Genomic DNA, 27,777 nt, shown 5'->3' with positions numbered 1-27,777 from the left:
GTAAAGTGATCTGATTTATTTCATGTTGAGTCATTCAAGGGAAATGCTGATTTTCTTAAGAAATACAAACATTTGGGGACATGAAGACGCTTTTTTTTATGCGTTTTTTTTTTGTATTTGTTTTTTAACATGACAAGTACTGGCTCTGTGTGAATCACAACCAGTCACAACGCCTAAGTTACAACATGCACCGAACAATAGAGCGTTTGTACAGAAACGACAGCATAGAAAGTCGACAGGTAAAAATACCTTCTTTTTTTTTTACAAAACAGACATCCTCTGGACCTACAAACAACATTGTATAAGAGCTGGCTAAGGTCATTCAAATATCTTGTTTTTTCTAAATTCCCTGGAAACAGTGTAATATACAAAGACTGATGGCTTAGGCAAGGTTGGGGTCCATTCAACGTAGAGCTCCAAATGTAGAAAAAATAGAGTTTCAAACTTCTACTTGATTATAATTTGTCTCGTGCTCTTATCCTTCTTTGTTTGATAATATTAATATTGTGTGTTTTCTCCACCAAGGCGCCCGCAGGCTGCCCTACAGTCCAGTGTTTGACTCGGTACGTGTGGAGCTGGGATACTTGCGTTCCTTAAAAGTCCATTATTGGGTCTAAATAAATCAAAAGAATCTCTTGACATGTGCTATAAAAAGTAAACGTTTTTAGGCCTCAAGTAAATGTTAACTGTACAGAGGGAAGCCAGAAACTGTGCTTTTCGTTTTAGTTTATTCCAGTAAACGGAAACCTAAACAAGTGTGTGTGGGGTTTCTTTTTCTCCAAATAGTACTGATTTAGGCCTCTACTTTCATGTGGCACAGCTAAGATCGAAGAGCGGGCGTAGGAGTATTTGGTATGACCCAAGTGTTTCCTTTAATAGTTTAATTTCCTGCAGGAGCTTTGAGTCGTTGTCATTGGATTCTTCGACTTGAGATTCATTTTGATTAATTTATTGAACACCCTGAAGTTAGAAGACCGTTGGTTGTACTGTTAAAACACACTCACACCCCCCACCAACAGTGCAGCACCTGATATCAGTATAATGGCTGAGCTGTCCACAACGTGTAAGCATTTTTGAGCAGTTTTTAGCTCCTTTCCCTCACGCTGAAAGTTGACAATACCCTGCTTGTGGGTGGTCTCACTGTACCCTTGTGCTAGCGCTTAAAAATACCTAACCTTAACCCTAACCCCCCCCCTACACTTCGAACTTTGACCTGCGACATCTCAATGGACATAAAGTCAGTTCAGTTCTGATTTGGTTTCACTGGGTTCTCACTAAAAATAAGAGCGTCTTTTTTTTTTTTTTAAGTCAGAGCCTTTTGAGTCAGAAGCCAATTAGAGTTGAAAGGAGAAATAAAAAAGAGAATTTTAAAAAGTCAATGGACTGGCCGTGATATCTCTGCAGACAGTATCACAGTCATGGTAGTAATCAAAATATCACTGGAACAATCTTGTCTCTTTGTAAAGGTGCAATTTGTAGGATACAGTGAGCATGATTGGACATCATTTAAAGATGTGTGAGCAATTTTAGCGAGATAGCAGCTAATGTTAGCTAGTTTGGGACCACCCAGAGTTTCAGCGAGAACATTGCAGTAGCAAGATCCAAAAGCTAAACGCTGGATGACCGAACCAACATAAAAAAACAAGGATAACAAGAGTGCACAATCAATACTGGCCAGTTGCAGGAGCGGCGTGCATGTTTTCTCAGTCTGATATTTTGCCGTATTTCAGACTGTAGGGTGGTTTAGGTAGATTACAGGGATGAATTTGACCAGGAGGTCAGTCAGTACTCGTTTGAGAAAAGACACAACTGCAGCAACAGCTCCTCAATCAGCTCCAACATTTGATATGAGCTATTTCTCAAGTTTAGCTGGTGAACTGGTTAATTTATTTTTTATTTTTCAACCTCAGCAGAGGCAGAGTAACGGCATAAGAAAGTCTTTAATCCCTCCACAGAGAGGATGAAGCTGTAGGAGGCAGTTAGTCAATGTCAGAAGCAGACACTTCATTACAGGTCAGCTATTGATGTTATTGACTAAATGACTCCTGCCAATTCCAACTGCAGATTGAAGTGAATCATAAAATGGTCTAGGGAAGATTGTAATTGCAGTTGATTCCCACAAAACGTCGGCTTTTAAAAGTCACCAGGAGCACATAATATTTTACGATAATAAGCCAGATAAAGGGAGACAGCCGCTCTGTTAACAGCGTAAAGCCACAAAGGAAGTGGAGCTTTAACTGACCTGGTTTCTTATTCTGATTTATCTTTTAAAACAACTATCGACACTGAAAATTCTAAGAAAGGAAGCCAACATAAATCTCACCATCCCATAGTGTGGCTAGTTAAAGGCAGACTGGAGTTTTGTAATTGATGCTTAAATTGGAGCTGTATTTTACAAACTGCACCTTCAAGAGCTCATTTCATGCTTCCACATCTGTGTAATATTTCTCCTCTTCTTCTGTAGTTCTGCCAGATGCCTGCTTGTGGAATATTGATTGTCATCTTTGTGGAGATAAAATTCAGTGAAAATGGTCCCTGACTATGGTGCTGTAGAAACAACGACCCATGTGACAGAAGCTTGTGGTACTTTGTGTCAGGTTGTGGGCTCAATGCCCAATATAAGTGTTAAAAGAAATAATAACAATAAAAATGTATACTAATCATAGTATCAATCTTTTTTTTAAAATTAGAGTGAAATTTGATCACAACCTAAAAAACAACATTGTGAAACGATAATTTACAGCAGGGTATTTGGAGCATACACTGGCCTTAACTTTCCATTAAATGACATAATATGCAATAGTTATTCATTATGAAAGCGTTCTCTTGTTCTGGCTGTTATGTAAGCAAACCAGCAGCTATTTTAAAATAGTATCATCACTGCCATCTGGAAAATGTTTCCTGCAATTACTTGACTCACTAATAAATTCATGTTAGCATTTCTTCGCCGATGATACCGGTGTATAATGGAGCGTGTGCATTATTTTACGGTGAACAATTATTCTTTACTAAAATGTTTTACTTTTGCATAAAGCAGTTATGTCAGGTTATGGCACCCAAGCAATATTTATTTCAAACCTTTTCTTCACTGACTAAACATCTGTTGAATTGTTTCATTTTCTCAAGTGAGCGGTGCGACTGTCTCGGTGTTATCGTTCTAATCAGATGTGCGAAGAGAATATTAGGGCAACAAAAGCAGGATATCCCTGTCATGCATGGGAAACGGATCATTCTTCTCCATTAGCCCGCCGCCACTTTCCTGATGTTGCTGGCGTTGCAGCAGTCACACACACATGCAGACACACGCGGGCGTGCGTTGCCTCTCGCGGTCATTGAAATTCCTTTCACACCTCTGCTCCTCTCACTACAGTGGAACAGTAGCATGAAATGGCCTGACACTGTCATTAAAAGAGGAAATGAAATCAGTTTGCGATTAGACTGTCACACCACAGCGCTAATCGTCTATGTTCAACCGTGCGCTTCAGCAGAACGGGCTGCCAAACAACTATGTTGATGATGGGCTGCTTTATTTACATCTGTTATCAGTAACGGCAGAAGGTTTTAAAGAGTTTGGTCCCTTTTATTAAAGAGATAGTTTAGCTGGCAGTGGGGTTCTTCATTGATCTCGTTAGCAGAGAGACGGCTGTGATGGCCGGGCTGAGTACATAAACCGGCCAGTGGCTGCTTGATCTGTATGTGTCCCTTTATAGTTCCTGTTTCGCTCCCTTTAGTCTGTGTGAAGTGCACTTGTAGGATTTTGTTCCAGCAGATGTTGGGTATCGGCGTTTTTTTTAGGGATCACTACACAAAAATGTAAAACACTGCTGTTACCGAGTGTGTTTACACATGATGAGGAGCGTGACTGTGCATACCTGACGCCGCGCAGGTACACATTTGTGTCCTGTTGGTAATTGTAGATTCTGAACTTACACACGACCAGGCGCTTTCAACCCAATTAGACTAAACAATGCATCTACTCACACTGTGTTCGGTAGATGCAGTTTTTTCCAGTAATAACTGGTGGTAGATTTTATACCAATGATATAATCATCAAAGAAAATTGAGAAACATCAAGAAAAGTCTAAAGAAAAATCTGAACGAAAATGAAATGCATAAATGTGGTGTCTCTAACAATTTTGGCTACTGTTGAGTTGGTCTGATCAGTCATTTGAAATAAAATGTAGGTGCTAAGACAATATTCACTGGTCAACCTCTGAAAACGACTTCCATTCTCGCCGAGACCTCCTGGTCAGGGTCAGGTCATGGTAAAAATAGACAACGTGCTGCAATGGAACCCCGTCTGATACGTCCGATACCTCCAGTCTTTGTGCCAATGACACTTATACAAGATTAGCCTCAACAAACATGATTATGACACAGTAGACGAGCAATTAACATAGTTCTATAAGGAACTTTCATCTATATAAAAATAAATGAGATATGACAATCTCAAGATCAGCTGTCAACATTTTCACTCATCCATTGACTCACATGCATACACGTATGCAGATATCCGCACCCCCTACAAATGTGAATGACTAAGGCCAGTTTTGGGAATGGAGGGCACAAGTAAGTAGCTTATAGGCTTCTAGGTCATTTTCTGTATCTCCAAAACTACAAAATCATTTGGGATTCGGTGGTGGGACATTGAACCGCTGGGATTTGTATTGGATGGGGTACATTGGTAAGAACCATATCTTGTCAACTCTTGTCAACTATCTTGTTTCCTCAGATATCTCTAAATAACCTGGGAGACCTTGTCCGTGTGTGGTTGTGTGTAATACTGCTCATAGGAATGAGCTGAAAGACGACATTCTCCAGTTTAGAAGATTCATGACTCATGTTCACCCTGAGCTTAATACCTAACGGCATGCTCAGTGAATCTGTCGCTAGAAATGTTTCCTTCCCTTTGTCTCATGTGGAGTTGAAAGTTTGATTCCATCATCCAGCTTTGTCTTTTCTGCTCAAAGGTTTTTGTCTAAAGTATTTTGACGTCCCTTCTCAAACTTTGGTCTACGCGCTGACTCGGGACCTACGTGATTCTCATGAGCTACCCCACGGATTCCTTCCATGGAGAACAGACAGTTTTGGCCCAACATTTTTTGGGCTGCTTCTAAATGGTTGGCGCCTTTCTGGTAACTGATGTTGATGCTGCATTTTGGGCTCGATCCCGCCAAGAGATGCTCAGAGGGACTGGTGTCGGAGACATCGCGGTGGTGCTCGTCATCGTCCGTGTCGGCATCAATGTATTTGCTGATGGAGGAGTCATGGAAGGTGAAGACAGATGGAGTCAGGGCAATACACTCTGGGGACTTTGGTGGGGTCCTGCTACTGGCAGTGGTGTAGACAGAAACCTCAGGGCTTAACAGGGAGTGATCTGAAAGGACGGAACTGTCGGAGAGAGGGGATGGGCCTGATTCCCCCACACTACGACAGATTCCCTTTGGGATAAGGTTTTTCGAGGAGTTCCCAGAAAAGAAGAATTTCCTTGCAGTCTCTGAATATGAGGGCTTTGTGACAGTCACAGGGGCCTGCATGGGCTCACGCTCTCTGGGATTTTGCTGAGTTATTTTTGAACTGCTGCATTGGGATAACGCTGAAATGTGGGAAAACCTGCGGCTTTCCTGAAGGTCAACTGGACTGTGGGTAAAACGTGGATTCTCTTGGAAATCTGTGGCGCAACTGATGTAACTGTCAATACTCGACAAGCTTTTCATGTCACTCACTCCTTCTCTCGTTCCCAACACAGCAGGCCGGTGATCTGCGATGGCCCCCAGTTCGATCTCATCCCTCTGTTTTCCAACTCTGGAGGACCTGTCTTTAGCGTTGAGATTTGGCTGGGACTGTGTCTTTGCCATCTGACTGTACATCTCCTCCAGTTTCTGAACATTCAGCCTCTGCGGACTTGCAGCTCGAGCCTTGCTGGGAGAGCCTAACTCCTGGACATTAAAGGATCGATTTGAGCTTGTCTCTGATGCTGCCCTCTTAGGGGTCCACTTCCAACGGTTTGGAGACAGATGGTTGTCATGAGGTCTGTCACTCTTATCCACCACAACGTCCATTAGTTCTGCACTACGTGCAAAAGCCTCTTTTAAGTTCATGGACACAATGCTACCATTTCTCTTTGCTCTTTCTAGAGCCTCCCTTCTTTTAAGTGCCTTCTCTTGCCTCTTCTGCTCCTTGTAGAATTCAGAGAAGTTATTTACGATAATTGGAATAGGTAGTGCAATCACGAGTACACCAGCAATGCAGCACAAACCCCCAACTATCTTTCCCAGTAGAGTTTTTGGGTAGATATCTCCATAGCCTACTGTGGTCATAGTAATAGTAGCCCACCAGAAAGAAGCAGGAATGCTTTTAAACTTTGTATCCTCTTCATCTTTTTCAGCAAAGAAAACCAAACTTGAGAAAATCATGATGCCCATGGCCAGGAACAGAATGAGAAGTCCTAGTTCATTGTAACTTCTCCTAAGAGTGAAGCCCAGGGACTGGAGACCAGTAGAGTGGCGAGCCAGCTTCAGAATACGCAGGATACGCATGATCCGAAAGATCTGAACCACTCGACGGACATTCTGGAATTGCAGCACACTCTTGTTGGATTCTGTCAGAAAGATGGTGACATAGTATGGCAGAATAGCCAACAGGTCAATGACGTTTAGAGGACCCTTGAAGAACTTCCACTTATTAGGAGAGGACAGGAAGCGAAGTAGGTACTCCATAGTAAACCAGGCGATACACACAGCCTCCACATGAGCCAGTTGTGGGTTGTCTGAGGACTGTCCAAATTCATCTGTATCCTGCAGCTCCGGAAGGGTGTTGAGAGACAAGGCGATGGTTGACAACACAATGAAGAGGATGGAGATTATGGCTAATATCTGAAAGACAAATAAATAAGTGCACCATGAGAAAAACAGGTCAAATTAAATTGATACTCTTAAAATCATTCAAACTTTCTTCATCCATTTGACAATAGCACCCTTTAAACATGAATTCCAAAAAATCAGTGTAATAGAAGTGTATTGCTTTTGATTTTAAACATTCTAAATCACAAAGGCTTGATGTAATTGACTGAGAGCTGCAAGATCAACTTGGACCACTTACTTAATCAGCATGATCATCTTAATAGTGGCATAATCATGAGTATGACTGAGGTTTTGAAGTGTTGAAGCAGTAAATTTAAACAAAAAACATCCGACATGGATGGTTTATTACAGTTACAAGGAAAGTAAAGAAAATTATTTGTTATATGTTTGTACTTTTGACTTTGTGAGGACTTTCACTAACAAAATGCATTCACTAGCCCCCTACCCTAACCCTATCACAACTAAATTCTTAACCCTAGCTCTAATGTTTGCCTATTTTTGGATTTAAAAGGACTAAATTTCACAGGCCCAAAATAACATACAGTATATGTAACAACGCAACTCTTTGATTTTAAAAAAGTGTTATTTAAAATAGTATAAATATGAAATAATGTGTTCAACGTGGTCCACTTGATCTTTGGTATAACCCAATAATTGTAAATATTTTTTTCCGGGTTTTTATGGTTTAAACTAAAGACAATGACAACATTAACCTTAAAAAGTTTAGAAAATGTGGGAGGACCAGCCAAAATGTCACCATTTTCAGTAGAATTTTATGCCCAGCTTAATTGAGCTTTGCTCAAAAGTCGATTTTGGTGTTTGGAATTTGGTCCCTGTCCTAGTTAACACACAACAGAGAAAATCAAACAGTTGATGGGAATATGTCCTCCTCAACACTAGGCGCGATATGCATCTTTTCAGCAAGTTAATATGGTGAGTCTTTCCAGTTCATCTATTGAGTTACATAATAAACAACTAGAGTCAGGCACCAGACCAGCCTGACCAGGAAGATGGACTGGCACACAGCTTCTCCTAGTATGTAATGTAGATGTTACTTATCGTAAGATGCACACTATCCCTATTATCTGGATGTCTTAGTTGGACAAAGAGGACTCCGATATTAGACGGTGTAACACGTTTACATGCACTTCCGTTGTCCAGTTATGGTCGGATTAAGGGAATAATTTGTTGTTTTTTTCCCCAATGTCTTATATCATTGCGAGTGAAATGTCTATTGTCTTCCTCACAATGTAGAATCTACAAGAACAAACATACACACACTAGACTGCACCACAGCACTGGTTGGAAGCTCTTCTCATCTAGAATTCATAATATAATTAAGGCAAACAAGTCTTTGCTTTGAAGTATTTTGTTTGATGTGAATATGCGACCAACACCTTCATGCTACAGTGAAAAATACTGTTATCAAGCTCATCAAACTGATTACAGTACAGGTGAAGGTACTGAAAATTGCATCAGATACAAGGAAAATCTGAAAATAGTTTTACTTGACCAAAGTTTGACAAAACAATTTATAGCGGAATAGGACAAGATCTGTATTTCTAACAAGGGGTCTTTTCGTGCGTTTAAATATAGTTTTCTAAGTAGAAATCATTTTGCCAACACAATCACAAAGCTTTGTGATCCAGAATAAACTAAAGAGTGGCAGCAGAAATAGGCCATCAGTGGTGGTTGCTAGGCGGTGATAGACAGGAAGAGATGTGACAACAGCCCAACAATTTGGATGTCCATTCCCTAGAGCACAAGGGGTGGTTAAAGCTACAACCTTATCTATGACCAATCAGAGCGGGAGTGCACTGTTGCCATAGCGTCATGGCAGACATGAATAATGACCCCGTGTGTTTGTTTTCTTCCCTCTGTGCTCTTCTCCTGCTGCCCTGGAGGAAATTTATTTGAATCAAACACTTGAAGAGGTAAGAGGTGATGGGACCAGAGACAGATGACCATGCTAACAAGGGAAGCACAAAGCTGATCAGATGCTACAGAAGCTTTGATCTACCTGGGGATGGGAATATACATCAGACTGGCATTATCTATGTGTGTCCTTGGTTTTGAAGTAAACCTGATGGTGAGGAAGTTTGGAAATATGTTACACCTTTACTATCACACAATGGTCCAAAAAAGTGAAGATTCTACACAGGAGGCCTAAAAGAGATGATGAAGATAGCTATAAATAGATAGAAGAATAGAGAACATGTGTGATAGTTGAAGAGATGGAGAGAGCAGATTGACAGGAAATCCCACTGTGACTAAACACAGCCCCACACGTTAGCTCGTGTCTCATGACACATTGTCACTTGGCTCAGCCAAGACAATAGTCCACAATTCCCATTTTATGGGATAAGGTGACACCTATCCTCACTAGCTTCTTTGAAAAGACATCGGCAACACCACTGATGTGAACCAACCCCTAAAAAAGACCCACACAGGATATCACCGTGTTCTTCTATAGGAGGAATTAACCTTTTAAGTCTGCATATAATGACAACATGCATTATCTTTATAAAGTATATAAACCAATCCAAACACACACAGGACTGATGGGGAGGAAGTACTCAATTATTTACAACTGGGTATCTTCCTGCTGGAGTACATTTTACTTCCTCACAAGCTTTTAGATTCGATATTGTGGTTTAAAGCTGAGATGCATTTTTGTGTAATGCTACATTGGCTTTTTCCACTTTATCGGGCAAATCCATCCATCCATCCATCTACCCCAGCACTTGTGTGAGAGAAACATTTACAGGAGCATCTGCTACTACAAACATGTAATTTACTAAACAACAGACTATTTTACAGTAATTTAATGTGTCACGACTTTTAGGATTAAAACAGAAAAGGGATGCACTGATGGGTGGATGATGAGTCAGTAATTCTTCAAAGAAAATAAATCGTAATATTACTATTTAATATATTATTTTCAGAATTTTTAATAGGGTTGCAAAACCAGTTATGAGTCAAGACTGCTGCGGGCAGCTCAACCATATGAAGCATCAGCTAGGAGGTTAGCAAGGGAGAAAGGGCCAGATCTGATGTTGGAGAGAGAAAGAATGGCAAAAACATTATTATCAAATGTAAAATGGGGGTAGATATGACACAATCTAACCCTTTTGAAATTTCTCATACAGCAAAACAACCCACAGCTACTGAAACGGCGCCCCCATCAACAGGCCCTGTGTGGCATCATTACATTCTGTTGCCCAGAACGATGTTCCATCGTTGGGGAAGATTACTGGAAAGACATTGTTTTTACAAGGTATCATTGTCAGAAATGATTCTCCTGATTACAGATCTATCATCTAAAGATTGTGGGGATTTTCTGTGTGCCGATTGCATCTTCTCTCTGTGCCTGTGTGGGTTCTCTCCAGGTACTTCTGCCTCCTCCCACAGACATGCATTTGGGGGCTAGATAAAAGGGTGACTATAAACTGACTTTAGGAAGAGTGGTTTGTCTTTTGTATCTTGGCATAATTGATGCATCTCAAACAGGGTAAATCACCTTCGAGTGGAGGCTTTTGGTGAAAAGTGATCAAATAAAAAGCAGCACTGTGGGTAGATGTAGAGTCAGAGCAGATATTTAAAACATAATTTCAACAGCAATCACTAAAGGACATGGGATTATTCTGGGTTAGGGTCAGTGTGAGCACAGTTTTTAGTGATTAGATCTAAGCCCAAGTGATGTTTTAACCGATCTATGAATCTTTTATGAAATGTTCACGAAGAGAGACACTTATTGAGGGAACTGGAAAATGAAAACATGTCTTTGGCTTTCATGGAAAACTCATCCAATAGACAAGCTTTGAGCCATAAGACCTTAACCAGCTTCTGTTTGTCATAATAGTTGGTTTTGCAACTGTTCTTCAACTACTTGTCAGTTTGATTAGATTTCTAAATGACTATATGGCCCACCTGACTGCTGCAGATCTCTTGGACATGTCAATCTGCTGTTTCAGCTAATCCAAACAGCCTCAGCTCGCCACCATCCATCATCCCAGTTTACCAAGTAATCAAATCTAACTCTTCCTCCAACACTAATGTCCCATTTTTTGTGTACTTGCTCTCCCATCGAGCCAAAAGTTACATCTTTAGCCACTGGGATAGCATGCTACAGCTGCACAGCTTCATCTGCCAGCCACTGTCGCCATGACAACCCCCTTGAAGCTTGACAGGAGGTGGCTACGTGGACCCACTTGTGAAAAGCAAGTCTGACAGTTTCCTTTTCTCTCTCCTTTCTTTCAGTTTTTTGGCCACTATGGTGTTATAACTAATTTAAAGTCCAGCTTTAAACGATTGTTGCGATGACATAAATGGGTTTGTGTCTGGTTCCATTGCTTTAAGTACAGGAGCTGCACATTGGTCTTTAGCTTTGTTTGGATCACCCTGCTAACCGCTGCTAAAGCACCACCCTTGATGATCAGGTTAGAGGACTTGAGATGGACCGAGGTGGATGTTGAAGCAGGATTTTACATGATGGATGGATGGATGGATGGATGGATGGATGGATGGATGGATGGATGGATGGATGGATGGATGGATGGATGGATGGATAGATAGATAGATAGATAGATAGATAGATAGATAGATAGATAGATAGATAGATAGATAGATAGATAGATAGATAGATAGATGTCAGCGGTTCATGATTTGAGCGTTAAACAATGTGAAATAATTCACACGCTGATTCTGAACGTAGACTTTCTCTGCCTCTTTGCCTGCAAAAGAGATGGGGTTTCCATGGAGACGGGAGGAGACTGTGTCTTCCACATTTCCCTCAGCATGATAGCTTGAAAATCTCTCTCTTTCACACACACACTCACACGCACTGGCAGTGGCTCAGCTGTAGTTCCCCCACCCTACGTTGTATCAACTTGTAACTTAACAGTACAGAAATATCTTCATTAAGATTTTCACAAATATTAGAGGATGCATGTGCAGTAATGGCAACTTACATCTAAAGCAAGTGTTCTAAGACACCAAGTTGAAAAGTCTGAAACAAACCATTTCATGGGGCAAATGGACCAATGTCCCATTCAATAACCGTGTTTGTAGGTTGGAAATCTTTGCCTGGACCACCCATCTCCTGAATGAATCCCACCTCATCTCCTCTCCCTCTCAATTATTCATGCATTTCAGATGAAGAAGAAAATCCAGACTCAGCATCTATATTTAAACTCTGGCTGGTCCACGGTGGCTGTATAAATAGACACAGTATAGAGTCTAGTCTGGCAGTCCAAAGGAAGCTGTTTTCTTCACAAAGTTTGTCCGCAGCGATTGTGAAGATGAGCAGATGAAACAACTAAATTTGGACTTCAATAATATCAGACCACCTACAGATGTGCTGGTTTTGACTCTGTCAGAAACCCAAGCCTAATCTTGAACAGATGGTAAATGCACAACTGCAGGAATAATAATAAATATTCAAAGTATAGTAAACAGTTCAGAAAGAGGGACACCAATATTGCTGAATTGTACCGTCATTTAGTAAATAAACCTTATGACAGACGAAGATGACATCACAGAAAGAAAGAAGCATTGACTTGGAAAAAAAATAGCACACGCACGTCATCAAAAATGATCGCAAACTAGAAAAGAGCAAATCTAAACATCATTGAAGTGACAGTTGCCATGGTGATGGTGACAGTGAACTTTTGAACATTTTAGTGGTGGCATTAAACATTAAAATGGTCTGAATGGAAAGTAAATATGCAAATGTGACAAACACTTACAGCATCCAGAAGCCTGTGCATGTAATTTAGCATATAGATGACCTGATGTGAACATTATTTGGGGTTATTTACATGATGACGGTAAATAGAAAGAAAAATACATTATGAAAAAAAAAGAGACATGTATGAGGTGTGCACTTCAGTACGTATTAGCATTGCTGTATTTAATTGCATTTGCACCAGGCTGAAAACTGAAAATGCTCCTGCGGGCATCACTGTATAAAGCTTCTTACAGCAGCAGTCAAGTGCTCTCCACACTCTCACATTCACTCGTGGACCTGATGGTTTATCCTTCGCTTCTCCTTGGCCTCACTCTCTGTTTCAGGGTTTTGCACTTGCCTCAAAGTCATTCATGTAACCCGTCCACACAGGCGGCACCGTGGCGAGGACCTGCCTGTTGGGGAGCGATGCTGAAACAAATGCAGCAGCCCCTGAGAAGTGACAGTGATTTATTTACCCTGTTGCTATGTGCCCGTACACAGATGTTAAGATGTTGCACTGTGTGTGTGTGTGTGTGATATCACAGTAATGTACAGTGCCAGGCCGAATCAGTAATTGTCTCGGAAAAGTGATAAAAACTGTGTTTTTGTCTAAATGCTGCTGGATTAGTTGTGAATAAAAGTCCGGTTTTATTTATTGATTTTAGAGAGACAATGATGCAACATGCCTGTGCAAAACAGCCGATGGCTTTCCGGACAGAATCCTGTCCAGGTTTTTGCCTCATCTGCAAACTCTGCTGCAACACTGATGCAAACACCTACAGCTGCTCTTCCTCAACTTCATCTGTAAGGTTTTATTTAATGGTGGACAAGAGCTTGTTACTAGTCCTCTCCAGGCTCTGTTCTGCTGCTTTACACCCAATCTGATATTCATTGTATAATTAATCTATTTTGTATCGCTGATAGGAAAAAAAACACACTTTAATTATATATACTGGTATATAAAAAAATTAAACACTTTTCACTAAATATTGACCTTTTAAGTATCTGTTTCTGAATCACATGGGCTGAGAGCCAAACTGTTCAGGCTGCAGAAAAGTGTTCTGAAAGTAGACCCACATTATGTTGTCAAAACAGTCATTATTATCTACTGTTTAATAGGCAACAACAACTTTAGGTGAGTTATTACCACTATTAGCACCTTTCTTCGATCCCTCCGTAAATCAGAACATCAAAGCATGATAATTATTGCCTGAAATAATCCTCATCTTTTTGTAGACAAATTAAACTCCACGATGTTTGCTTTATTAAAGAAATACATCTGAAGGTGCTATTTTAGGAGTCTGCTGCGAATTGATGTGAAAAATAGGAGTGTTGACCTATGGTGGCACATCTCATCCATCAGTTGACTCCATGACGACGGAATTTTTGTAATAACTTTGCAGGAAAATAAACACAAAAAATGAATGTAAACTCACGGATGCATGCAAAACAGGCTTTAGTTTTCTGTCTCAAAAATACTGAATATTTGATGGTATCTTTAACAATACATGTGTTCCTCCGCCAAACAGGAAGCCATTTGCGTGCCAGAGCTACTTCACCCAATAAACAATTATCTGTGTGACAACTTGGGAGGGGAAGTCATTTAGAGGCTCTTTGCGTTTGATGATGAACTTTCATTCTCATATTAACCAGACCAGAAACATAATAACGAGATGCTTTTTGAGCTTTTAGCCTCGGGGATTGTGAGCGATTGTTCCTCTGATGAGCCTTGTTCTTTACAATTTAATCAATATTTAATTTGATTATCCAATATCCACTGGAAGATGCTTTACAGTTCTTTACGCTTTTGCAGTGTGTCATGATGATGGTGCAATTATAATGTTGTTTGGTGAAAACACTTTTCTAAGCATCTAAGAACCATAAAAACAAAATGAACCTTTAGCATCTGCTATGATTTCCTCCATGTCTTCCTCTTTGCCCAAATAATCTGAATACAGGAGATTTTTCACAACAAATCATAAATTTGGTTAGTAAATGTGTCATAGACAGCATTAGCGATGGTGTTGAACAAAATAGTAAAACTGTAATTGTCTAAAGGCGTCTGCACACTGTTCTGCAGGATGGAGACAGGTAGTGTCTGAGACCCCGCGATGACACCAGGAATCCTCAGCTAACCTCTACAAAATGCATGAAATGACTTGTAAAATGCCCACCAACACGCCTCAACCACTCGAGGACCAGACCCCTGCACATTAATAGTGAATGAGCATTTAAATATGTAAGACAAGGTTAAGATGGCAACTAAAAAGTACAAAACTTTCCTCCCAAAAAAAATCAAATATCAGTTAGATAAACAATGAGAAGTGCGCTTGTCATGTGAGGCACTTTGACCTGGTCTTTATGGACCGCTTCAAGAGTCACAGCAGTAACGGTTCAATAATGTCCTGTGAATTATTGTAAAATATATTTAAATGCCTCCTAGGTCATCGGTGAGAGCTCAAAATCAATAATGAGAACTCCCATCCATTTGTAATAATGTAAATCTCTCTGTAGCTGACAATGAATGAAAGACTGGAGGTCACATGTTGTCTTCTGACACCAGTGTCTGGACAGTTAACGTCCCGATGCCTCGTCCCACTTGAAATCTGCAAAGCCAGAACCGCTCAGAGTCGCTGTAGCTGACAAGGACATATTGTGACAGGCGGAAAGAGCAGCAGACTCCAGAGCGATCACATAGTCTCTGAGTGCAGTGGAACATGATCCCAGCTTATTTCATACGATACACCTGAACCACCTTTTGAATTGAATCAACGATTTTATTCTCATATCGTAGTTTGTATTTTATGTTGTACCGTGTGTTGCATGTCAATCCCAATGATGCCTTCTAGTCATTTTCTAGCAAGCATATTTTGTAGGCACCATTCTTTCCCATTGTAATCTTGAGTAGAGGTACTTTGTGGGCATTTTTAAAACCAATGACATAATGGGTTTAATATAAATGTCCTTAGAGTCCTGAACTGATTCATTATAGAAAAAGTGCATTTATTGTCAATTTGAGAGCATATTATCTGAAAATAACAGTACGACAAGATCGAGGGAGAAGACCAGTACTGAGGTAGATACTATATGTGTTGTTGCACCACGGGGCTCTGGCAAAGTTCCCCATTATTCCCATACTGATGCTTGGCCGGAGCTGTAAACTAGTCTAATGTCACAGACTAAAAAAAATTACCCTGTTTCGAACGCTGCAAGATTATAGACGTGCATTTGTTAAATCTGGGCTCATAACTTTTCATATATCATCATCATTATGACTGATTTTAAGGAATTCAAATGATTGATTCTAGATTCTGATTGATTCTGTTGCCAGTCTTGGGTTGAAAACCTGCGTAGGAGTGTATCCAGTGGTTTTGGGGCCTGATGCTTGCCTGATATCTGATGCACTGATATCTGATTTTACACTAATACTGCAGGTTGTTTCTGCTGTTTGTAGACATTATGGTGTATTTTCTGGTCTTGAGACCATCTCTGAAATGTTTACATGTGAATCTTCATTTTAAATATTGAATGCATGGTAATGGTTCAGTGTGTTATATCTGACATGGCCCATATTTGTTTCTTCTGTAGTAGTTGCAGACAAAAGCTTAATGCTTGGCCACAGTTGCACAAGAAATGATGAATGTGTCCAACAAATCCAGTTGCCCTTTAACTGTGATTATTATGTCAGCTTTTAATACAATTCATTCTTATCATCAAAACCAGTTTGGTCTATCAGCAATTATTAATAGAAGCATGATGATGGGAAGAGAGATGACATTACTGAAGTGTGTGTGTCCCTCAGCACTGATTTAACCAGCATGCTAATCCCACAGAGGCTATAATCACATTTTATATTGAGTGATTGACAGACAGTGTTTTGGCTGGAAAAAAAAAAAAAAGTAAACTGAGATGCAAGCATCAATATTGCTGCGAGAGTCCCTGAGAATAATAAATGTGACATTTTCCTGACATTTACGCTGGGGTATAGTGGAGGAGTCCAAACAATGAGCTGGTAGAGAAGAAGAGACAAGCCAGTGTGAAGAAAGAATGACAGGATGGAGGACATGATACCAGGATGAAACACTGCAACTGTCCCTGGACATTACTATCACTTCCTGGCGCTGTGATCTGCTCCTTATGCATGAAAATACAGGAACCAATCAGAGCAGCAATCACACACTCATACACACAAACTTGTATTACTGCCTTTGTCAGACTCCGAGTAACCTCACTGCTCAAACAACCCTATGAAATTGTGAGGACCACACAAAATGTCCTCACTCTGCCATTGAAATGCATGTGCCAATCCTCACTACTTGGTATGTACAAGGACACACACTCTCATACACACTAAAAATAGACCAAGTTTTAGTGTTGATAAATTATTCTTTTGTTGCTAGGTAACCATTTGTTTTGTGCTCATCTGCGCCACTCTCTTTGTGTGCTGTCGGGCTGTTACACATTCATCTCCATCACTGACCCAGAATACAGGAACCCGGCTGAGTTTGCCTGCGGTTGAAGCCGGACTGGCTAACGACCCTCAGTGCAATAGAGCTCATTTCAAAATAACAGAAACAATACACAATTTGCAGTTTTAGTAGTGTGTTCTGTGGTTTCAGAAAGCCCATTTGAGCCAATCAGGAATGAATGAATGTCTCACTTCTTGTTTTCTGAAGGCTGTATCATCTGTTATGCCACCTTCAAAGATTGTGAAAAAATATATAAATAAAACAAACCAAATCAGCACGTAGCACTCCATTCACTTATCAACTGGTGGTGTTTGCTTTAGGAAAGGCTCAACATAAGTGCTTCTCTGTCAATAGTTGGGACACATCTTGTCTCAGCACTTTAATTCCAGAATCGTTAATTTTGATGAATGCGCATATCACGGCGAAATGGAGACGGTATCTAATGCTCAACTCAGAGTGGTCATCTCCTTTTTGTTGGCTACATCACTTCCTTATCACTAACACGATCGGCATTGATTTCCGACCACTTGGGTGCCCATGCGGACTCGCAGCACTCATCTCAGTCTGTTTGCGGGGAGCTGATGGTTTTAACGCATCATCGCCACAGTAAAAGCATTGTCCAGCGCAGACTGCTGCCTGCTGTTGACTGACTGCGCTACCTTTGAACCTGCAATGGACAGGCCTTCTGTGCAGCCAAGCCTGGGATTCTGCCATCAAAACCTGATCACGTGTAGCAATGCTAAGTTTTCCAAGCTACAGATGCTACATGGTGCTAAAAATTAACCTAATATAAAATAATTTATTTCAATTTTGTACAGAAAGCAAGGGCAACTTAGTGACATTCAAATGATTTATTGATGCATAACAATTAAATGTGGGTCAGGCATGTACGCATGCAAGTGTGTGTAAAAAAAAGCTTTGCATTCAAATATCTGTTTCTACTGAAAGAGTGGCAACAATGGCACTGCCAATGATAGAGATGATGCACTTGGTCATATTTTAAAGCCCATGCCAGTTTCAGAAGTGGCTCACGTGTCATCCCACACTGTTAAATCAACATTAACATGCTGTTTCTGAAATGTACTTTCACTATATCCCGACGTCAGGAAATTCAACACGTACTTTATGTAAACCTGCAAGTAAACACCAACTAAAATCAACATAAACAGCATGTTCTAACTAGTGCAACAAAAACTATAGGAGTCAGAGAAAGCTATCCTAGCAAGTATAACTTAACAGAAGTGTTTTCTTCAGAATATTTTTGACATGACGGCAGTTGCTAAATGGAGAGCAGAGCAATGCTGCCCACATGGAGCGGAATTCCTTTTTTTAGCTTACTCAAACAAGGAAGAATAATTGGAAATGAGGCGAGTCTTGAGGTTACTCACCATACGAGCAGAGGGGCGAGATCATCCACCACATAACTAGAGAAATTCTACCATTGTCATCTTCTCTGGAGAACTGCCGGTGGTGTATTGTCTCAGCAACTGTGTCACCAAATTTATTCTTATTTGCAGAATACTGGCTACTCTCAGAAATCACCAATTAGAGACGGGAAGAATGAACTCAGGTCGCAACCTAATCGATCATTTATGGGAAGAGGCTCAACCCTCGGCCAATCCGGTCACGATGGGTACTGTAAGACGCACGCTCACGCCCTTCCATCCACTAACACTTACCTTTGCTGCTACCGATGAGTTGGGTTTCTCCAGCAGGTACCAGAGCTTCTTTCGTTTTTCAGTGCAGCAAGTGTTGTCAAATTCATCCGCCTCTCTGTCTTTCAAATTGTCAGCCTCCCTTTTGAGTTCCTCGTTCATTTGCTCCTTTTTCTGGTGGTACCTCGCCTGGCAGCACGACTCCAGGTAGATCTCATCAATACCCCAGTAATCGAGTTCCTGGCTGAAGGACAGGGCGCACATTTCCTCCATCATGTGCAGTTTGCCGGTGCGGTAGAAGTTCAGAATCGACGTGAACGCCCCTGGGTGTCGATCAAAAAAGTATTCGTTCTCCTCAAGGTTGTAATCATCACAGACTTCCATTAGTGTTTCGTGAGTGTTGCAATCCCTCAGCTTTCCCAGGCGCGTCCGTGGGAGCCTGTCTAACGTTCGCCACAAGACCTCATGCGGGAGACCCCCGACATTCAGCCTGACCCTGCGGAAACATGACTTGCTACGGATGATGTCCACCGGCTCGGGCGGCAGCGAGGACGTCGAGCGCGAGCCCGGTTTGTTCAACTCTGTCAGGGATTTCTCCATGATGATTTTGGGTTTGGGGATAGAGGCAAACATTTGGGCTTATAAGGTGAACTTCTTCCAGGTTTCTGTCATAACTGTGTCAAAAGGAAACAAACAAAATAGAGCAATGTGATTAGTAAATGCTATTAGACAGCCTCCTAGTGTCGTAGTCTAAACTCATTTAAATCTCTTTAAAGTGGATTCAGATGAACCCTTTTAACCCAGAAAGATTTAATTATAAACATTTCATCCATGACGCACTTAAGATTATTATTATTATTTGTAATTATATTTACGCAAGATAAGCCTTTAAATGAAGATTCTTCAGGGTCCTGGGGCGCAGAGTGTGGTCAATAAAGGGTAATGGAGAGAGACAAAGGGGATTAGGATAAAGGTAATTGTCACAATTTCCAGAATCATAACTCACTGTTTTGTAGCCTATTTTCTCAGGTTAAAAATATTCTTTAGCAATCGGCTGTGAGTGAGCTGAAGAACGCTGACGTATTCGTGCACGACAACAGAAATAGCCAAAGTTACTGGGGCCAGCTAGAAACCCAGTATGAGAGACCCAAAACCATTCATCACAACCAGAGGGACGGGGGGCAGACAAATTGAAAGATTATCTCCAGGTTTTTATTTTTTAGTTGCTGTAAACAAATCATCCTGTTTAAAGTCCTCTCAAGTAAGGTGTGAATCAACATATCCTCAGACAAGAGGTCACGGGATGACTCATATGGAGCAGCACACATGTCAGCAGCGTGTGGAAGCTAACATTTCTACTTTGGCTCGCAGAAAACATGGACTCTGACAGAATGCTAGATTGTTTAGTCTCCCAACACTGGTGCGTGAGCTGCTTCTGCCCATCTGACTGTATGATGGTGACTTTATTTTGCAAAAGTCAGCCTTGCTGTTTTTTTAAACGACCATGATTGCTGCCATCTTACCCCCAACCTGACGAGCTGAAAACAAAGCTGCTCTTTTTTTTTCCCACCCCTTGTTGTTATGTAATTTTTTAAAAACCTCTTACTGTTGGCAATTTGAACAGTCGGAGGTGCTCCCAAACAACAAACCTGAAAAAATTAGAATAAGAAGCTTTTTGTTGCTGTTGTTTGCCTGGATGGTGCTGCTGTACTTTGTCTGGTTGCCCATGGATCCTGCAGAGTTGTGGGTGGGTAGGTGGGTGGGTGGGGATGCAGGACATCATGGTGAGGATGAGGATGAAGATTCTGGTAAAAACTGAATGCACTGGGAGCACAGTCTGAAATGCATCTCATTTAGCTATTTATTTATTGGTGCGCCCTCGGGCCTGCAGATGCGACCATAAATCACCGTCACACAAAGTTTCTCACACTCCGCAAAACACAATTACGCGTGTGCCTTGTGCCATTACATCACGGGCGCATCGGGAGGATGCGTGCGTGAAAGAAAATGAAGATGTGATATGGTTTGTTTCCGCTGCTGGACCCACTGGAGCCTGTAACAGGCTGCGGGGAAGCAGGAAAATCTGTCAATTTGAGGGAGTCTCCACCCTTCCCGTTTTTATTCAAGTCAATAATTCAATGTGAAATTGCGCAGCTGCCGTAAAAGACGATTTTGTTTAGGCGTTTTAGTGTGCGTGAGGATGAAAGTGTGATGAGATAAGTGTGTTGTGTTTAATTGTCTACATCTGGTAACTGCAATATTGGCAGTGCAAATGCCGAATCGTTCGGCACTTCTGTCTTTTTCAAAGGCTCCATATTGGTGCAGTTTCAATGCAGAGTGTGTGTCAGTGATCCACGCAACAATCTAGAGATCGCGGCGCTTCTAACGTGGACGCGGAGCTTTAAAATACCGTAGTTTGTCGTCGCCATCCTGAACGTACCGATCTGTGAACGATCAATCCGCCGCCGCTGGAGATGATGCGCCGCTGTAGGTTTACTATTGCCACGGTCTAACCCAGTCCATTTCCCCTTCCTCTGGCTCCGACATGGCAGAGGGGTCCTCGGCGCGAGCTAGTGCCTGTCCACCGTTTTGCTGCTCCGCATATCACACCGCTGCTCCGCCACGAGATCAACAAGTACGCAGAGATCCCATTCGGATAGAATACCTGTGTTTCCCAGTCAGCTGTGTGAGGAGGCGCTGCATCCCTCTGTAGGTGTATCCATGGCAGCTCTGCGCCCCCTTTTCCACAGCCCGTTAACCCTTTCTGCGCCAGCCACCAGGATCTGTGCTCATAAGCTGAAGTCAGGAGCAGACTTTACTGCAACCCCGGACCGACGATGGCTGTAGGAGTTTTAAAATTAAATTTGGATTTTGCAAGATCTCTCCCCTTTAAATCCATGTCCCGCGTAGGTTCACCGGTCTGGTAGTATCAGTGTGCAATTCCGCAAATTATCCTGTTACAAGCTTATTTTTAGAGCGTGTTTTATTGCTGAGGAATAAAGACACGAGCAGAAAACATGGGACTCAAAGTAAGACACATTTGAACAGCATTTTAGGTGTTAACACAGAATAAATACAGCTACAAACTAACAGATCAATGTTTGTTTTTGATCGGTATGAGGTCACGTTTCAGGCTGGCTCCTCTTCAGTCGGTACCGGACCTGCAGCTCTCCCTCAGGCTGGAGCATCCCTAAGCCGTAGCGACTGGGATTTACTGGCGGCAGCTTAGCCTGCGGGTCACACGTTTCCAGATCGAAGTGGGTCAGGACGAAGAAGACGAACCTGCAGACAGAAAGAGCAGGTGAGATGCAATAAAAGAGAGCAGAGGCTGGCCCCGAAGACTGCGCAATCACTTCAATCCTTGGCCGGTCTCATCCACAGCATCATCTAATCTGCCTCGCTTCTGCGTCGGTTCTGATTAACCTCTTAACCCCTGTGAGAGGATTAGATGTCTGACAGTGGCGCGCTCTCCCAACATCACCGGCCACTTTCCCTCAGCCGTTTGCATCCCGTCTATTACAAGGCATCAGCAATTAAGCCCCCAGCTAATGACAGTCACGAGCACGCCAGTATGACGATAATAGGCGGAATATTAACTGCAGATGGATTTTGTTGGCCTGGTTTGGTAATCAGGGTGAAACCCACTGAAGCACTTTGATCACAAATACATCATTTAAGAATTTAATATACCATAGCGAGATATACATCTTGCTGTTGCCTTCGTTTTTCAAAATCACTTACTGTTTAATGGTGGCGACTGCGAACTCTTTCCCGACGCAGGCGTGCCTTCCTGCACCCCAGGGCATGGTGTAGTATTTCAGCCTCCCTTCATTCTTGTAGAATGTATCCTTCATGCTCATGTCAATGTTTAAAAATCGATCGTATTTAAAACTCTGGAAAGCCAAGAAAGCAGAGGAAGCGATTTTTGCTATAGATATGTGACTGAAGACAGGCAGATAATGCATTTTGCCTCTGCATCCTATCAAGTCTTTATTTCTGATTCCTTTACTCCTGGTTACTCAGTCAATTGTAATTTGGCTTTAAAATACTAATAATCTCTAATGGCAAGGGTCCACTTCACATATGAACCACAAAAACACTTGGCGTTTCCTGTTGGGCTCAGCTTTATTGTGTTTATACACAAAAGCACCTGTGGCTCCAAATGTATCTCTGGGTCCATTTGCGGGCTGAGGAAGGGGAAGAGGATCACTTTGTCCCCCCGTCTGAGCTTGTACTGCTGCCCGCTGGCCATCCGCAGCACCTTATCCCCAACCACCACCCTACTGATGAGAACGGCAGCGGTGAGACGGAGGGTCTCGCTCAGGATGCTGTCTGCAGAAAGGAAGGGACAGTGGAGCCAAGTGAGTGGGCGTTAGATCACCTGCACCCTCAGGTGCAAAATGCATAGGGACGGATGTTTATGGAGATCAGCTCATGAAAAAAGAGCCAGGCAAAGGTCAGATGTTTATTCTTCCCTGTCGCCGTTCCAAAGTGCCGTATTTCATATTCCCGTTTCGCACCACAATGAACTCAGGTGAACAGCCTACAGGGGTTACTTACCAAAAACTGGGGTGCGACGTGAGTCCGGCGAGCCACTAGTCCGATGTCGGACAGCAGGGTCCTGCAGGTTGAACTGTCTGATCTCTGATTTGAGCGCCTCCATGGCCTCGGGGTGAGTGAGCAGGAAGCCGAGGAGCCAAAAGGCGGCCGGTCCATTGTTACACTGGAAAGGAAACAAAAGATCATCCAAACTATCAAACAAAACCACACAAAAGAAATGAGTTTTATATGCGGAAGCGGTATCTACAGATGGCAGCACTGCTGCTTGCGTGGGATTGATATGGAGGGAACCCTTTTAAGAGGCTGCTGTCAGCCTGTTTGGAGGAGCCGTCAGAGCCTGTCAGATGGTAATTGCTGTGGGTTATGAGAGGCCTTGTTCTTACCTGGTACACTTCTTGGGTCAAGCCTCCATTGACAAGAAGGGCAAACGAGCAGCTGGGAGCAGGCTGAAATATCATTTGTGCCCACTTAGACATGCTGGGGGTCTTTTTTTTAAAGGAGCAGTGGTGGTGTGTTTGCAAATATTCCTTGGTCGACAGTTTTTTGCACCTTTTAGAGCAAACCTCAGGTTGTGTGCAAATATCAGGTTGTGTGCTCTCCATTCAAGGACCAGGTGTGTTTTAATGTGTTTGCTATGGAATAGAGAGCCGGAGCTGCCCAGTGAGACCACGAGAATGGCTGTGACACACACTGAGGTCACATCCACTGCTGCTCCACTTTTCCTCCCTGGTTGGGGGACTGCGAGTCTAAACACAGGGTAAGGCTGCCAAGCAAGTCCAAAGCGCCGGGGTGGGCAGAATGGACGGTTTAGTGTGGTAAACTGGTACTACTGGTTGAGTATTTAGTGCTGTGGTGAAAATGTTGGCTAAAATTAGGCCAGGAATGCAAAGCTACCAAACAGCTCGCTGGTTCCCCCATCTGGCAGCTCATGGGTAAGGCACCATATTAATCATGTGGAGGTGACTTTAAGAAATAATTTATTGAGCGCATTTCCGCTAATATTTACAAGAAAAATATAATTTGGCAGTAAGGGCTGCACCTTAAAGCAGAAAAAAGATAACTGTAATTTATATGGAGGTCATGCCTCTTATTAATGTGCCAACGACTTGTTACCGAAACAGGATCTCCACATCAAAGTGAGTACAGATCCAATTGGAACAAGTTGTGGCATGTGACTAGGCATGAAATGTATGAGCAGAGTGGAACCGGCGACTTCCCATTGAACACATTGTTAACTGGCTGAGTAAGGAATTTAAACGCCAGAGGGGTGTGGAGGGATCACTCTCCAGTCTGAGGAGCCTATTCCATTTGTCTATGAGCTGCGCTCACCTGAGTGGTCCACAGCTGCAGCAGTGACGCTCGCCTCTGCATTTCCATGTCGACTCCTTCCTTTTCCAGGAATCGGTTGTAGCTCTGTTGCCAGGAGATTGACCCTGACGCCCGGCTCAGCCAATCAGCAGATAGGAGCTCCCACAGTCGTTTCCTGGATGAGTTGACTGTGTGGGTTTCCCCTGTTGCAGAAACGGCGTCAGATACTGGACAAGCAGAATTGAAACTGAAATTGAAAACAAACCTACCTTTCTTTAGGGAGCCACGGACCAATTTGGATAGAAGCTTGTCAAATTTGCGAAATTCTTTGTAGATGCTGGTGACATTGTCTGCGCTGTCAAATAAGGTGAGGTATCCAGCCCTGGGACGGCGGGGGAAACAAGATGGCTTTCATTCACTGTGCATGTGGACAGATTTTCATTGGACAAATGGGAAGGAGAAGGTTGTGTGTTACCTGAAGAGGAGGCTGTAACAGAAGTTGAACAGACCGTCCTGTCTCCACCCTGAAGCGCTGCCACCTTTCACGTCGCTCAGCAGCAGACTTTTAATATTAGCCTTCATGGTTCCGCTGAGATTTGAAAGCCTAAATCCATGAAAATGCCTGAAAGAAAACAGTGAAAATGAGGGAGATTTTTTTTTAAAAAATTCTTCTCAGTCATGAAGAGAAAAGATGAAACTCCTTACTGCTCCATCCATTCCCTCTCTGCTGCAGGCTGGAGGCCTGGCAGCTTCAGGAAGAAGATCCTTTCCAGGAGCTGATTTTTGCTCTTGACAAAGTCCAGAGAGACTGTGTCATTCAGCACGCTGTCGAACGAGTTTGCATCCAACAGCACTGTTATGTACTGCCCAGCAACACGGACCTGAGAGCAGATTAGTTCCATTTTACTGCATCCATTTATCTGCATCATATTAAATACACAACATTTATTTATTTTGGGGCTTTAACTCTGTTGGGGTCTGGACTGTAGCAGACCCCATATAAATAAAGATTGATTGATTGATTGATTGATTGAAATTTGGAGCCATTAAAACTGTCATTTCACTATTGAAAGACTGACAAACTTTTTAAGTTGGTTTAAAAAAATTAGACCAGCTTGTGAATTAATGCAAAGAGATGTTCATCGCCTTTAAATGGCATTCTGACATCATCAAAAACTTACGGTGAAGACATCCCCGTGCTTCTCTTTCATCCGAGCCAAAAACTTTGCAGCATCTCTTCCAAACTCCAGAGCGTGGCCCAGCCACGGCAGGGCTCCTTGGTCCAGCGGCGGCTCGTCGTCCTGCCTGTCCGGAAACAAGAGGAAACAAGAACACCATAGTGGCGGCAACAAAAGTTCACACTTGTGTTTTGGTTTTTGTTGTTCATTCCCAAATCTCAAAAACTAGCTCACGAGTGACAAGTCAGCATCCCCGGAGACATTTAAGCTGTTCACAGACATCAGCAGGACCTGGCTGCATAAACTATGAGAAAATGACCTCAACGTCTTTGGAAGGAAATGGCTTTACCTTCTGCGAGAGAAGTAAAGGAGAACCAGCGTGAGGAGTCCGCTAACGCCTAAAAGTGCTGCCCAGATCATGTCTCTCTCAGGTGAGCTGCTTCTCCTGCACACAGTTTAATTCATAAAGTAGCTGCTGGCGGCACATTTATATGTGAGCTGAGCTCAGTGGGAGCTGCTCTTTGTGAGGTAGGAAAGGTGTGGCCTGTGACACAAAGCGGTTGCACAATCCTGTGCAGCAAGGCGCTCAGATAACCACGAGACTGAAGTCAAGTGAAGAAAACTGACATCCGAGAGCAGTTCTTCCATTGTCAACTGATTGTGCAATTGTTTATGCGGGATTATTAAAAAAAAACCCAAACACTTGCCTGAACATTGAGGAGCAGTGACGTCATCCACAGGCTCATATGTCATTTGTACCGGAATTTTTATCAATGGAAATGATGCCGGGACTGGCAAATTTCAACACATCTGTCATCTGTGCTCGGAATCTTTGTCTTCTGTCAACTTCTCCATTTGTCGTTGTGAAATATCTCGTGATTTTTTTCTTTCTACTCATGGGTGACAGTCCAGAACAAATATGTGCACCATCTCCTGCTGACGACAGCCTGACCACACAGAAACCAGTGATTAATTCACCAAGCATTCCAGTATTGGTGTGGATGTGTCATCTGGACCAGCAGGGGGCAGCCACGTACAGGCAACACACAACAGCAGAGGAAGAGTGTGTAGAAAACCTGAACTCTACACAAAGGCAACAGGTTCATTTGAACCATTTTCTGGTGGCAATTTAATCAAGTAACATGTGTTCACCATTAACTACCTAACAGACTTTTGAGCTTTCATTATTGATTCCGCAGCACCTGTTCTGATCTTATTCTTCATGGGTGTTAATGGTGAATACAGGAGGTGCACCCTTATCTGAGGAGTTACCCAATCTCTTTATTTTGAGATAGAAGGACAACCATGTATTTACATTTTTCTCCAACTAAATATGATATTCCTGGGTATGAATGTGCCAATGATGATTGTACATCAGTCCGTCTGGGCTTTCTACGGTCAGAAACATATTTTTTTTTTCCAGTAGTAAAAAGCTCTTTAAATATGGCCGTGAGTGTGAATACTCTGGTCTGAGTTTTGTCCTTCAGCTTGATCACATGCATCCCACACACTTTTTTATTACTTTTTAAAACCATTGGCATGGACACAAAAAGGCCAGATTCCAACGGGTTGTGAAGTTACACTTTTTCATACCTGTGAGATCTTCTTTTAGATCTTTCTCTTTATTCCATAGTGGAAAATATAGCCAAGGTCAAAGGTTAAGTTGCTTTTGTTCACACCTTCCCTCGGCTTTTGACCCCCCCCAATCTCCAAACTGCAGAAAAGCTTTTAACTTGCACAAAGTAATTATTTACACTCCTAAAAATAAAACACATGTTTTGAGATGAAACCGTGCATGTGGCCCCGCGGTCAGCTGACTCACGGAGCCGCAGGATCGTGGACGCAGAGCGTGCGCGGCTTCACCGAGCATGTGCGCTGGGACGCACACGCTACCGGGCCAAGGCTGTGCATGAGTTCCCTCAGACAAACCGTAATCATCCGTGAAGAGCGGCGAAGAAGGGAAGGGCTGGGGGGGGGGGGAGGGGAGGAGTCTCACATTGAGTCCCATTCAGGCTT

General features: G+C 42.4%; 2 protein-coding genes across 4 annotated transcripts; both read right to left on the bottom strand.

Annotated features, from left to right (window-relative positions):
• Position 1: 1 nt before the first annotated feature.
• On the bottom strand, positions 2-21,556 carry kcnb1 (potassium voltage-gated channel, Shab-related subfamily, member 1). 3 transcript variants are annotated; one of them, XM_057031021.1, is made up of 4 exons: positions 21,156-21,556; positions 20,365-20,448; positions 18,740-19,389; positions 2-6,875 (listed from the first exon to the last, which is right to left on the bottom strand). In XM_057031021.1, exons 3-4 carry the CDS (start codon positions 19,346-19,348, stop codon positions 4,965-4,967), a joined length of 2,520 nt encoding a protein of 839 aa, XP_056887001.1. In that variant the 5' UTR covers positions 19,349-19,389; positions 20,365-20,448; positions 21,156-21,556; the 3' UTR covers positions 2-4,964. The 3 variants fall into 3 exon arrangements, with proteins under 3 accessions (XP_056887001.1, XP_056887000.1, XP_056886999.1); XM_057031020.1 differs by lacking the exon at positions 20,365-20,448 and having other exon boundaries at positions 21,126-21,556; XM_057031019.1 differs by lacking the exon at positions 20,365-20,448.
• Positions 21,557-21,680: 124 nt separating this feature from the next.
• On the bottom strand, positions 21,681-27,398 carry ptgis (prostaglandin I2 (prostacyclin) synthase). Its single transcript, XM_057031022.1, has 11 exons — positions 26,469-27,398; positions 26,111-26,206; positions 25,765-25,888; positions 25,289-25,464; positions 25,059-25,205; positions 24,853-24,965; positions 24,605-24,786; positions 23,276-23,438; positions 22,866-23,047; positions 22,457-22,608; positions 21,681-21,997 (listed from the first exon to the last, which is right to left on the bottom strand). The coding sequence occupies exons 1-11, from the start codon at positions 26,474-26,476 to the stop codon at positions 21,838-21,840; spliced, it is 1,503 nt and encodes a 500-aa protein (XP_056887002.1). The 5' UTR covers positions 26,477-27,398; the 3' UTR covers positions 21,681-21,837.
• Between the last annotated feature and the right edge of the window lie 379 nt (positions 27,399-27,777).

The sequence above is a fragment of the Takifugu flavidus genome, chromosome 4, assembly GCF_003711565.1.
Source record: "Takifugu flavidus isolate HTHZ2018 chromosome 4, ASM371156v2, whole genome shotgun sequence".
In the NCBI taxonomy this organism is placed as follows: domain Eukaryota; kingdom Metazoa; phylum Chordata; class Actinopteri; order Tetraodontiformes; family Tetraodontidae; genus Takifugu; species Takifugu flavidus.
Note: the sequence above shows the minus strand (reverse complement) of the source record. Positions and strands in the feature narration are given on the sequence as shown.